Raw genomic sequence first — 14498 nt, forward strand, 5'->3', positions numbered from 1 at the left:
TCACCTGTCTCTGCCTCCACAGTGCTGGGATTAAAGGTGGTTGCCACCAACAGCCAGATTTCACTCCTTAATTTGCATACTATTTTCAGACCACTACAGACCCTTACATTTAGTCTAAATTTAGCAGGATTGCCCAGGTGTTACTGCTAATAAACTGTTTCATCTCTTCAGAGACTGTGCACCACCCGGCAGGCACAATGCTCCACTGGGCTTCATGCACACTATTTCATGCTTCCAAAAGAAACTGGTGTTAGGACCTGACGAAGATCAGAACTAGTCTCCAATATGCCAAATTCCATTACTCTTCTGATGTGATTATAGTCTACTTTTAGTCTAGGACAAACAAACAAGCCCCACAAAAACAAGCACAAACTGATAGGGCTTAGTTCTTTACACAAGAAAGACTCTCTCTCTCTCTCTCTCTCTCTCTCTCTCTCTCTCTCTCTCTCTCTCTCTCTTTCTCTCTCACGCACACTACACACTACACTACACTACACTACACACTTCTGAATCACTGACTGAGCTCAAAGACCACACACACTAACTAGCAGAGCCATCTAAGCTCCCCATCCTCCTCATCCATTCATCCACCCCTTCTCCCTGAGACCTAACACACAAATGACCCTTAGGGAAACAGCCGCTGAGTGAGCTCCTGCCATACACACCCAGTGTGTGCTGACTGCTAGTGAGTGCATGCTTCTGGCACCTTTACTACTACCTTCCACAATTTCTTCAGAGTCATCAACAAAAAACTCCTTTAAGGGGGGCCGTTTGGGTCTTTTCAGAGTGCTGAGAAGCTGCTGGATTTTTGTGGATACTCTGCTATTGACAGGAACACCTGTAAAGGAAAAAATAATGGTAAACTAAGCTAAAGTTCACTGGGTTCAATAAATTATTTTATTTCCTCAATTACCTAAAAAGACTTTTCTTGGTTTTTTTTTTTTTTGGTTTTTCGAGACAGGGTTTCTCTGTATTGTTTTGGAGGCTGTCCTAGAACTCACTCTGTAGACCAGCTGGCCTCGAACTCACAGAGATCTGCCTGCCTCTGCCTCCCGAGTGCTGGGATTAAAGGCGTGCGCCACCAACGCCCGGCTGACTTTTCTTGTTTTTTAAAAACATAACTATTAAGCTTTTTATTATCAATGAGACTTTTAAGGATTTAAATGCCTTGCTTATCGAAACTTTGTGATTTCTCTTTCTTACTCTTCTTTCCCTTCCTCCTTCCTCCCAGATTTTATTTCTGATGATGGTTAGCTTTTCTTTGCCCATCTTACTCTATTTGAAAGGGACCAAATATACACACGACCATATGAGAGCAGAGACAGACACAGTGCTGTGCGGAGTGTACAGCCGGAAGGGTCCCAGGGTTCTTTTTCTCTTGTAGCGCTCTTTTTTGTCCACACTTGGTTCATAGTAATTTTCATAAACACCAAGTGTGAAAAAGTGACAAGAGGGACTCTGTATGGTGACTATGAGTGAGCCAGCGGCAGTGTGTCTATGCAGCTGGGACAACTGGGAGGAACCGCTGCGGACGATCTAAATTTTCCCAGTTTAATGTACACTCCCTAACCTTACACCAAGGGACTCCATACCATCAGCCGTATCCATAAGGCTGGATCTGTTGGATCCTTTGTGCATGCCTTTAACTATGCCGGAAGGGGGCAGGTCAATGTTTGCCGGGCGAAGGGAGGAGGAGGAGGAAGAGGTAGTTGCAGTGACATCGGGAGGAGCCGAGACATTCTCTGAAGGGAAAAGATATAACTTAGAATCTATGGTATTAACAGCAAAAAAACCAAGTATAAATCTTTTGCTTTAGAAAGAATAAAAATCATTAGCTCTTTTAAAACAAACTTTAAAAATATTTATTTACTTATTTACTTATTATTATTATCGTGTATTGTGAGTTAGCTCTCTCCTTCTGTTGTAGGTCCCAAAGATGCATGCAAGTGCTTTTTACCCGTTGAGATGTCTCACCAGCCCTAAAACAAACTTTTTAATCAAAATCTACTAGCAACTTATTGGAGGGAAATGAAGGCAAACCAGAGCATATCAGCTTTCCAGAACAATAAATTTCAAGATTTAAGTAGTTTTAGTTATTAGATCAAATCACATAACTGATGTTTCTGAAAAGCATTATTTTCTATACAGAGTGGATAATAGGAATCCAATGGTCTAAAAGTCATTTCAAAACGAAACTAAAGTGATTAAGTGCTCAATTTGCTGCTAGTTCTCTGAACACTTCTTTATGTTGTGTTTTATCTAGGATTTTTCCCCTTCTACCGAAGCTCTAAATGGTGGCTTAGAATGGGTCAGAGACCCATGTTCTCAGAGGAAGGAAAACAAGATAAAGTCAACTTCTAACTTTGATGAAATGGACCATAGTTAAATTGGACCCATTCAGGCAAGGCCATTTCTTGCTCTAAGTAGAGATTAACCCACATATGCTACTTCATGGAAAAGTTCTTTTGAATTTTGTTCTTTGAGACAGGATCTCATCAGCCAGGTCAGCTAATCCTCCTGCTTCTACCTCCAAGTGCTGGGATTACAGGTGCATACCGTCTTGCTCAGTGTCCATGGAAAGTAACTGATGTGAGAAAGTGAGCCACCTAAGTTAGAAGAAAACTACTGAATGAAGCTATGCCACAAAACCAAAAAAACAAAAGAAACAAACAATCAAAAAACAAACAAAAAATAGAAAACATCTTCTGAAGAAGGAAATTAGAGGATGCATACCATATGACACAAAAATAATGAAAATCCACTAGAGGGAAAATGTAAGAGAAAAGTTTCTGTGTTTCAAAGGTCTATGAGTGTTAGTTTTAGAAATAATACTTTTTAAAGTTTGAAACATAACTGGTAAGAGTCCATTGTGGTATAATGTGGCAAAAAAATGTTCTTTTTTGGATCTTCCTGGTTCAGCCTCCCAAGTGCTAGGACTACAGCTGGTGTTTGTTTGGTTTTTCTGTCTGCTTGTTTGTTTGTTTGTTTGCTTGTTTTTCCTAGACAGGGTTTCTCTGTAGTTTTGTAGGCTGTCCTGGAACTCTCTTTGTAGACCAGGCTGGCCTCAAACTCACAGAGATTTGCCTGCCTCTGCCTCCCGAGTCCTGGGATTAAAGGCGTGCGCCACCAATGCCCTTTAATTATTTATTTATTTTTATTTTGTATGCACTGGTGTTTTGCCTGCATATAAGTCTGTGTGACAGCAGTGGATCCTGGAGTTACAGGTGCTAGAAATTGAACCCGGGTCCTCTGGAAGAGAAGTCGGTGCTCTTAACCACTGAGCCATGTCTCCAGCCCCTGTTTTGTTTTGTTTTAAGAATGGATCCTGCTGGGGCTGGAGAGACGGCTCAGTGGTTAAGAACACTGACTGCTCTTTCAGAAGACCCGGATTCAATTCCCAGCACCCACATGGCAGCTCACAACTGTCTAACTCCAAGATCTGACAACCTCATACAGACATACACACAGACAAAAACAACAATGCACAGAAGATAAAATTAAATAAAATTTATTAAAAAAAAAAGAATGGATCCTGCTATGTAGCTCAGGTAGGCCTTAATCCTTCCTCAACCTTCCATTTGCTGGGATTGCAGGTGTACACCACTATACCCAATTAGAAAAGTGTATTATATTGTATTTGACCCAGCATGTCCATCTGAGCGATTTTTGTAAGAGGATGGCATTGGACACTAAATAAATGGCTAAATAAACCAGGATATAGAAAAACAGTAGTATACTTTAAAATCACAAGAAGGACAGCATAATTATAAATGTTTAAAAGATGTTCAAGATAAATTGCTAAGAAAAGCAGATAGTGACTTAATCACATTTAGGACACTTTACATTTTACAAAATCAAAGTCAAATCCCTACATGTTCTAAACTAAATCTAGGCTGCACACCAAGATGGCAACACCAACGTGTAATCCATACAATGACAGTCTTCTCTCTTCTTCAAGGCAGTCTCTCTGCACACCCATGGCTGTCTGGGAACTCACTTTGGAACCAGACTGGCCTTGAACTCTGCCTCCTGAATGCTGGGATTAATGGCATGATTCCCCACACCCTGTAGATTATTGTTTCTTTTAAGGAACAGGTATTACTTCCATTGGAGCTAACATCCAAAAGCAGCAATGCTGGATTAGAAGGTTTCTGCAACTCAACTAAAAAAATTAAGAAAAATAGGAAGTCACATGAAATCATCTTAATAAAATCCAGACAATGTAAAGTAGGTGTTTGGATTTCTTTCTCAAGTGGAAAAGCTTTTTTTTTTAGACATATTCATCAATAAATTCTCCCAGCCATGACTCTGTTGCTTGTTGTCTGTGACAAGAGTAGTGGGAAACATGCCTGTCTATGTATGGATGCACTGGGAGGCTCGGTGATACAGAGTAGGCCAAAGAGTGCAGGGTGGGTCACCATGATGATGTGTGGCTTTTTAATGTGGCAATTATACCTACAAGGTAGCTATCTTCATTAAAAAGTATAATCTTAAACTATAATTTTCCAGCCCTTTCTTTTCAGAAATCAAATTGAAATATTATATAAAGTGATATAGAAATGGTACTGAGATGACAATTAGATAATGAAATGTGACTGGTTGTCAAGAAAAAAAGAGTAATACATCAGACTTAGTGCCACCAAGTAAGTAAAGTAGAGACCTGCGGGGGGGGGGGGGGAACAAAACAAAACAAAACTCACAAATACATAAAGCAAAGCAAGCAACAGCTATACACCATACAATAGCACCAGCAGCAGCCGACCTCAGCCTGTACACTTCTCATGCAGCAACATCACCACAGCAAGCAACATAAATCCAGTCTTTAGGCTATGAACCAAAAGGCCTTGCTGACAATGGCTTAGTGTAGAGTTTGCTCAGATTAAATATGTTATGTTTTATGAAACATAGATAATATTTCTGAGGTGCTACATATTTTAGTAGCTCTTGATATAGGGACTATTTCTCTTCTGGGATAAACCCATACTAAGACTGGTGTTATTTTGCAGCTTCAGTATTGCTTATGGAAATAGATATGGCTTCAGGTGAACAACATTTGTATCAATAATGCTGGTGATGCCTATTACCTCTGCAACAAATATATTGTTGGTGTTTCCTTCTCAGTCTCATGATCATATTTTTAGGCCACATTGAAAACCTAGCACAATCATAAACTGTTTCCAGGGTACTGGGTGCCAAATGGAACATTAGGTGGGCTTCTCGGGTAGATCCAACTCCTACCTATTCGGGTATTGGCAAATACATCAGCTAGAGACCCACTGGTTCCTTTGACCTCTCCGTGGGACAGCGTAGAAGATGCGGATGAAGAGGTGGACGATCCCTGAATTGAGCGGTTGATCCACGACTCAGCATTCTGCAAGCTTTGTTGCAAGGCAGCAGAGAGTGCGGCCTGGCGTCTCAGAGAGCCCTCATCCTCAGAGGCCGAAGACGTGTCTGTGTGGAATTAGAAAAAAAGAAGTCTCGATCCTGCCTTGAGTACAGACTGTTCAGTTCTTGTTCGACTACACACCCATGTTGACACCAGCAAAACACTAGCATTCTCAAGTTAGATTAACAGGTGACACTTCTTAAGATGTGAAGGAGAGATCTGTGGGCCACACCTCACAAAATAGAATGTTGACCTCAGAAGACCATGTTAAACTTGACAAAATGTTTTAAGAATTTAATTACTTTCCTGTCCTGAGATTAATCGATGTCTAAATTCTGGTTGTCCTGATTATTACAGAACTTGTGATGGGCGGCCACATGGGTTTTGTGGGTATTTGTCTCTGCTTAAAAGGAGACACAGAGGCCGCTTCTGTTGAAAAGTTAGATGAGGGCTGGCTGATGGGACTCATGTGGGGGGAGAAGCCGGGTGACAGAACTCAAGTTCGGGGAGAAACTGTCTTAGCCTGGAGGTGCTGTTTGCTCTACTGGACAAGCTAGCTGGTCACAGGAGAGGTTTCCAAACATGACGAGGTCAGTCATAGAAGACTGAGAATTCCCTGGTGCCTTAACTGAACCTGGCTTTGACTTCAAAGAGAGGCCTAATTTGGAACAGTTTGTTGAAAAAAACAAAAGTCCAAGCACATAAAGGGAAGCCAAAGCTGGGGAAAAGGCCAGAGTCTACAAGGCATTCAAGACTCACCATCTGACCTGGGAAAAACATCTAAATGACACAGGTGGCTCTAACTAGTGATCTGTGGGATGAATGACCTCCTTCACTTGGTTCTTGTTTTTACAGTGCCTTATACATTAGATAAGTAACTACCAGGTCCTCAGTCTCACTCAGTTTCCCCTTTTTAATGAAACATGTCATGCTCAGTTCTGCAGAAATTTTTCACCTAATTCAGATATCTGTGGGTCCAAGACATGCAGTGGTTCAAAAAAATCAGAGAAATAAACAAGAGGGCAAGAAAACTGCTAACACTCCACAATGGGAAGCTGAACTACACAAAAACCCTACAGTAATCCAGAATCCACAAGTCTAACCTATAACCCAGAGCACTAAAACAATGGCTATAACCTTTGCCTCTTGTTCAGGATGACCAGCAATGCACTGCCTCAGATAAAGTAGACCCACAGCCCAAAAAACGGTGATGGTTTGTAACACACTATTTGCTGGAAACTACATCAGATCCTAGGGAGACTGAGACACATGAATGCTATGAGATAGTATGTGCCACTAAGAAGCCGTTCAGTGTGGTACTAGCCATAAACAACCCCACACAAGAACACAACACACTGTAAGAAATGGAACAAGCCAAGAACTCTCTAGGAGGAGTACTGATCTCAGCCCAGGGTTTTAAGTACTTCAGTGTAAGTGTAGTGCCTTGTAAGGAAGTATGAGATGGAGCAGGGGGACAGGCAGGCAGGCAGGCAGGCAGGCAGACAGACAGACAGACAGACAGACAGACAGACAGTCAGTCAGTCACAGAGATGTCATGATAAAGAAGAGGGCTCCCTAAAGGGAAAAGGTGCATAATACAAAAGGAATGGTCAAAGGGAAATACAAAGAGTGGATTTAACAAAAGTGTTTTTTTAAAAAATAATTTCTAGAAAATACTCTAAAAGATTCTGTAAACAAGCAGAAAGTGGGGGCTAGAGAGGCAGTGAGACTTGTGGCCCTCACCATGAAAATAAAGTTTTTGGGTAACATCTCAGATTCCCACAAAGGTCTCTGGATTTACAAGCTGTCCTTACTGTGTCATTTTAATTTGTGGAAGTCTAAAACCAGAATAAATCAAATTTTACAGATAGTAAAACCAGTATTTTCATTATTGGATTTATGGAAACCCGACTGTGTTATGTTTCTATATTTGATCAATTATGTAATTAGGTGTAGTGTTTCAATTCAATTACCTGCTTTGCCTGCCAGCCCTCCTCTGGGTGTTTAATGCCTTACAGCTATGGAACAGTTTAGGCTAGGAGAAAACATGGGTGGCTTTGGTGTCTGTCTTCCATTTGAACTCTGAAGCCCACCACTTTCTTTGTAATTTGAGATTAAAATGACTCATTGTGAAGCTTGTTTACCCATTCAATAAATAGGACTGAGCGCTATCCCAGTGGGTAGTGAGTGAGGAGACACAGCCCTGCCCTCATAGGCTCGGAGTCTTGGAAGAGTACATGCATGTTCCTCTGCTCTGCAGGTGAATAGCATCAAGTATAGCAACCGAGAAAACACAGCAGGGACAGAAAACAAGGCATATTTGAAGATATTAACAAAATGGAAACTAGCTAAAACACACAAACCAAAACTGACAAAGGTAAGGGCACAATAGAGGAGCACAAGGACATGCAAGGAAATAAGCCTTCCTAAGGCCACTGTGGGGCCAGCACAGCTCTTAGCTACCAATCAACATTAGTCCCCTCTCATTCCATACAGTACTGATAAAAAGGATGTTCTGTCTTTCTGATCTGCCATAGTATCTGATAGTTTCCTTAACAACAATTTAAATAAGGGCCTGAAGAGATGGCTCAGAAGCTAGTCTGTATCAGAAGGCCCAAGATCAGATCCCCACACCCTTGTCAGGTGTATCACAAACACCTACAACTCCAACTGCAAGGGCTCTGAAGGCACTTGCTGGCCTCCATGGGCATTCACACACACAGCACACACAAATAATAAAACATCTTTTCAAAGACAGAGTAACTTGAATAACCTATTCCTTCCTTAAGAATGAAAGCAGGGACTTCAGAGATGGTTCAGCGGTTAAAATCCTTCAGCAGACCCAGGTTTGATTTCCAGCACCAATCTGGCAGCTCACAAATGCTGGCAATTCCAGCTCCCGGAACTCCAGCATCCTTTTCTGGCTTCCATTAATGCTGAACACATATATAGTACATAGATATAGATACAGACAAAACATCCATACACATAAAAATAATGAATGAGAGCAAAGAGAAGCTATTCGAAGGTTGGTAGAAAAAAAGAAAAACATTGCTGCAACGATCACACAACCCAAGGAATGTGGCTGCTACAGGTTACGACTAGTGTAGAATTCTCAGGAAATGTGCAATGCTAATCTCTGTTCCGGGCCTGTGTTCTTTCCTTTTCTCTTTTTTGAGACCAGCTTTTGCTATGCAGATAAGGCTGGACTTGTGCTAGAGGTCTTCCTGATCCTGTCTCCTGGGGATGGGTTTGCTGCCATGGACCACCATACTTACCTGAGCCTACAACTTAAAAAAAAAAAAAGAGCTCTTTTAAATATTATTTTTTAGTATTAAAAATATTTGTAGGAATTTTGGAAAGATTAAAAAATGTGTTTTGGTTTGGGGAATTTTTTAAAGTTGTTTATATATTTGTTTGGGAGTGAGCATGTACCATAGAGCACTTATGGAGGTTGAAGAACAATGTTCAGCAGTTGGTTTTCTACTTTCAATATGGGTCCTGGGTACCGAATTCAGGTTGTCAGTCTTAGTAGCAAGTGCTGTTACCTGCTAAGCCATTTCACTGACCCAGGTTTTTTGAGACAGGGTCTTGTTATGTAGTCCCGGATAGCTTGTCCTTGAACCTGTGACACTTAGTCCTCCTGCCTATGCCTCCTGAGTGCTGGGATTACATTCATGAGTCACTACCTAAAGCTCAAACTTATTTTGTTGTTGTTGTTTGGTTCTAGGGTTTGAACCTAAGGCTTCATGCATGCTAGGCAAACAGATTGCTACTGAGTTATGTCCACAGGTCAGAAAACAATTGTTAAACCATGGTTTGCTCTTTGTGGTGTAATGTGACTTACTTAACACAGCATCATTTGATATTGTTTATCAGAAGTCTAGCATCTATTTCAGTAGTTCTCAACCTGGAGTCTCAACCCCAACAGTGCACATCAAATATTTACATTAAAATTCATAACAGTAGCAAAATTACAGTTATGAAGTAGCAACAAAATAATTTTGTGGTGGGGGGGTCACCACAACATGAGGAACTGTATTGAAGGGTCTCAGCATTGGGAAGGTTGAGAACCACTGCTCTATTTGGGTGGTTTTTTTTATTTTGGTTTTGCTTTTTCCAGACAGGGTTTCTCTGGGTAGCCCTGACTGTCCTGGAATTCACTTTGTAGACCTGGCTGGCCTTGAACTCACTGAGATCCACCTACCACTGCCTCCCAAGTGCTGGGATTAAGAGCATGTGCCACCACCACCTGGCTAGTTTGTTGTTTTTAAGGGAAGAAAAGTCCAAAGTTACTAACTGTTCTTTTTTTGTTTTTTGTTTTGTTTTGTTTTCGAGACAGGGTTTCTCTGTATTGTTTTGGAGGCTGGCCTCGAAATCACAGAGATCCACCTGCCTCTGCCTCCCGAGTGCTGGGATTAAAGGCGTGCACCACCAATGCCCAGCTACTAACTGTTCTTAACTGCTATGACTTTAGTAATGTGTGAACATTATATTTAAAATGCTTACTTTAAAAAAGTAAACACTTGGGACTAAAGAGATAGCTCAACAGTTAAGGGCACTAGTTGCTTTTCTAAAAGACCCAGATTGGACTCCCAGCACCCACAGAGAAGTTCCCAACTGTGTAAACTCCAAGCTCCAGGAATCTACACAGCCACTGAGGAAAAACATCCATACACACAAAAATTCTGAGCACTTGTGGTATTAGCCATTCACTGTACTGCTGGGTCCTTTTCCAAGAAAAATCAAAGCATGTATCCATACATGAATGTTTCTTGAAATAGCTTAACATGGGAAACCCCCCAAACATACAAGTACAGACAAACGTAAAAGTAAACCAGTCTACCCATGTGGTGAAGCCTAACTCAACCAAGGGCGATCTGCTGGGACGGATGTAACACAGAGAAATCTCAAAATACTTAAGCTGAAAAACAGCCATACCTTTCGTCCATTGTGAGAAAAAAAAGATTGTGGAGCTGTTATATAAGCATCTAGAAAATGCAAATTAATGTATAGAGATGAAGAGCGCATCAGTGGTTACCAGGGGCAGGGAGGATCAGGAGGAATTCAGGAGAAGGCAGACACAGTTATAATCTTAACTGTGTTTCTATGTCAAAACATGGCAAAGTACACTCCCTAAATTATGTGCTGTTAGGCTGTAGCTGACACCCCAGAGATAGAGTGCATGCTTAGGATGTGCAAGGATCTGGGCTAAACCCTAGCACCAGCTCCTCCACCCCCAGCTATTTATTTTATGTCAACTTTAATTCAATGAAACTTTAAAAAACTAATTTTAAAAGACTTATAAGGATGAAATGACACCTAAAACATGTAAGACCTGAAAGTCAGTGACATATACTGAGGAATAGTATAAGCCAGACCCGATAGACCGGTTAGTTTTGGGCAGCCAGAGAGCTAAGAGCTGAAGATGCTTGCTGCTCACTGGACAGGCTGAGGGTTTGCTTCCCAGGACCCATGTGGTGCAAGGAGAGAACTGGCTTCTGCAGGCTGTCCTCACACCTCAACACATAAAACAGGTACAAGCAATTTTTATTTTTTAAAAAAGATTCGTTCTGGAGATGGGATCGAGTCTATTTTAGGCTACAAATTTTGAGCCTAACACCAAACCCACAAGAGTAGACACTCATTTGCCATGTAGCTCTTAGGGAGAATGAAAACTACCCAAAAGAACTTTTATATTCCACAATAATCCTTGTGTGCAGAAAGCTGGCTAGGGACTGAAAAACTGGTCAGAGAATCTAAGGGCAGGACCATGGGCTGCCTGACAAACCAAGATGAGCGGAACTTTATGTATCACTAAACAGTTTTTCCTGGGTATTTCCCACATCTATTGAAAAATCTGCTTAGAAAACAAATGCTATAAATATACTGGGAGACAAGATACAATTTATGTTGTTTTGTTTCAGTTCTTTGAGACAGGAATTCATGTAGGCCAGCCTGGCCTCAAACCAGTTAAATAACTCAGAAGGATCTTGAACTCCTCTGATCCCCCCTGCCTCTACTTCCCAGGTACTGGAATTACAGGCCTGTACCATGACACCCAGCTACTGCCCAATTGGATGCTAGACCGAACACATAACAACCCTAGTGCTCCAGGTTGTCAGAAAGCATACACTCAACATGAAACAGTCCAGAATGAGAGGCGAATATGCCAAGTGACTTAGGTATCTTTTTCAATCAGTCCACTGTAAATGCTTAGTGGGAACTGTTAAATGGCTTAGTGGGTAAAGGTGCTCCACCACGCCTGACAAACCACATTCAATCCCTAGAACCCACCTGATAGAAGGAGAGAACCAACTACACACGAGCTCACACACACACACACACACACACACACACACACACACTCACACACTCACAGTCACTCACTCACGTGCACACTCTCACACACACACACTTGCCCTTACTAAGTAGTTAACTAATCAACTAGTCAAGACTGTTCTGGACTAGGGTCTTGGTTCTGACACAGCAATCAGATCTTGTTTTCTTTTTATTCGTTTGTGTGGGAAGGTACTAAGGATTAAACCGAGGGCCTTGTAAAAGCTGTATATGTGTCCCAGTATTGAATCATCTTCTAGTCCTGCTAGAGTCTGTTCTTGTTTCAGGTGTCTTTTCTTTACTAGTTCCCAAAGGCAATCTACCTTGATATCATCTATGGATGAGTTAATTTTCTCTAGTTCAGTCTTGTGCTCACATGCCCTCCCTCCCTAATTCCCTCTGAGTAGTACATGAAATGTGTTCAATAACATTAAGTATGAGATTACTTTCATTAGTAAACCTTAATTTTACTAAAAGCTATTGAAAACCACAAGTTTAACCTGATGACATGGTGGGTTTTGTTGACCTAAAGAATAGTAAATATTTATTAACTAGTTTCTCACATATGTGTGACTATAGCTCATAACCCTTTGAACAATGACAGCACTTTGCCAAAACAACCCAGACCTATAACTCACTGGGGTCTAGTTTATTCACTGTTTACTTTGTAGTTTTAAATAAACTATAATCCTTGGAAATTGTAAATTGGTAGTCTACCAGATTTCTCTTTTTCTTTTTTTGGGGGGGCAGTGCAGGGTCTATGTACCCCAAACTGGCCTCAGATTTAGAATGTAACTAAAGAGGACCTTCTGCATGTGGGATCACAGATTTGTGCTACAAAGCCTGTGGTGTGGTGCTAGGGACTGAATCCAGGACTTCCTGTGTGCTAAGCCTCATCGCCTTTTAAGTAACATTTAACTGACTGAATGGTGTTTTGGTCCATAGCAATGGCTAAGTAACATATACTATTCTAGTACTGTGCAGATATGGGCAGCTGTTAGGTCAAAGGAATTTCCTACCAGCGACACTTGGTAGATGGATATACTCAGAAAAAAGACTGAGTCTGCCTGCTACTGTTTTATAAATGAACAAGTTACTCTGTGACCATGAACATGCTATTGTCTCACATCCACGAAACATCTGGCCTTCCCACTTTCCAAAGCATTTGTGAGAAACATAAGTTTGGCAGGAAGGTCTTTGTGATGTGAAAGTCCTCGGCACAGTGCAAGGAACCATAATTCCGTAAAGCATCCTTAGGTTAGATGAAAAACTAACAATATCCCAATGTGTTCCAGGACATCTTTTTTTTTTTTTTTTTTTTTTTTTTGGTTTTACAAGACAGGGTTTCTCTGTTTTGGAGGCTGTCGGTCTAGCCTGGCCTCGAACTCACAGAGATCCGCCTGCCTCTGCCTCCCGAGTGCTGGGATTAAAGGCGTGCGCCACCAACGCCCGGCTCCAGGACATCATTTTAATATACAGAAATATAGAGAATGAGATTAATAGTATGACAAAAGTTTAAAGACAAGACCCTCCGCAGAGAAAGCCGAGGTAGCTGCCTCATGACATCAGTAGATAACTTCACACACAAGAGACCTGCATGACAGTAACTCAAGCAGTCTACAGGATGGGGAAACCCCACAGACATTAAAACTAGAAATCATGGCACACTTAGAAAACTTAAATTTTCAAATCCATGACAGTTTAGTATATGCACCAATAGTCACATTTTAGCCTGACTGATATCTTATTATTTGAGAGTTATTTATGAAAAAAGACAAATCATTTCCCATGCCCATTATTTACCACTTCCAAACTGCATGACATCATAAGTGAAGCCAAAATTTCTGGGGTTTTCCTCCTTAAACCCTTTTGATCAGGTAGCTCTAATTTTCATCAAGTTAGAAATCCAGGTGGCTGTGCACCTCTCAAAGGGAATGCAGATGGGTGGTCAGGGACCCACAAGAGAGGTCCATGAACACAGCACACGAAGGGGAAGAGCCTTCAAACCTGATGTGTGGAGAGACAGCTCAGTGTACAAAGAGCAAAGGCTAAAATACAGTGACGGGAGCAAATGTGGCACATGATTTTGTGGGCTGCGTGTGTACACGAGGTAGGATGTGTGTGGAGTGGGAGCACTTGGGGGGTGAGCCTGCAGAAGCCAGAGGCTGACACGAGGTGTCTTCCTCAAAATATTTCCACCGTGTTTTTCAGACAGGGTTCCCCTAAATCTGGGCTTTGTCATTTCAGTTAGGCTGACCAGCTGGCCAGTCAACCCCAGGAATCCATCTGCACCTCCCACACGGTGCTGGGGTCAGAGATGACAGTGATGGGGATCCAAACTCCCCTGAGCCATCTCTCCAGCTAACTACCTTTTGATCATTTTTATAACTGGCCAAAAGCTGATTTTAAAAATATTCAATGAAGCCGGGTGTTGGTGGCACACGCCTTTAATCCCAGCACTCGGGAGGCAGAGGCAGGCGGATCTCTGTAAGTTCAAGACCAGCCTGGACTACCAAGTGAGTTCCAGGACAGCCTCCAAAAGCCACAGAGAAACCCTGTCTCGAAACCCCCCCCCAAAAAAAATTCAATGATGAGGAATCATATGCGGGGATACCAGACTTTGGACAGAGACCCACTTCCCCATCAGCCTGGGAGTAGGCAGCTGTAAGACAATGTTTACTAAAAACATGTTTACTAAAAACAATACAATGCCCGGGGCAATAAGTTCCTGAAAAGGGCTGGCCCACAGGAACTGCCCTGACCTCGACCTTGT

The 14498-nt window shown here is 41.7% G+C and overlaps 1 protein-coding gene across 4 annotated transcripts in view; it reads right to left on the bottom strand.

Annotated features, from left to right (window-relative positions):
* Dip2b (disco interacting protein 2 homolog B) overlaps positions 1 to 14498 on the bottom strand; it is a 181073-nt gene that overhangs the window by 66488 nt on the left and 100087 nt on the right. The window contains exons 5-7 of one of the 4 annotated variants that reach the window (XM_040753816.1): positions 5239 to 5451; positions 1593 to 1742; positions 719 to 838 (exon numbers count right to left, since the gene is read on the bottom strand). In XM_040753816.1, coding sequence (XP_040609750.1) covers positions 719 to 838; positions 1593 to 1742; positions 5239 to 5451 — 483 coding nt within the window. Of the gene's footprint in view, positions 1 to 706; positions 839 to 1592; positions 1743 to 5238; positions 5452 to 14498 lie in introns of all 4 variants that reach the window. The other 3 variants (XM_040753815.1, XM_040753814.1, XM_040753817.1) reach the window with 3 other exon arrangements.

This window comes from Mesocricetus auratus, unplaced genomic scaffold, assembly GCF_017639785.1.
Source record: "Mesocricetus auratus isolate SY011 unplaced genomic scaffold, BCM_Maur_2.0 Super-Scaffold_100010, whole genome shotgun sequence".
Lineage (NCBI taxonomy): Eukaryota > Metazoa > Chordata > Mammalia > Rodentia > Cricetidae > Mesocricetus > Mesocricetus auratus.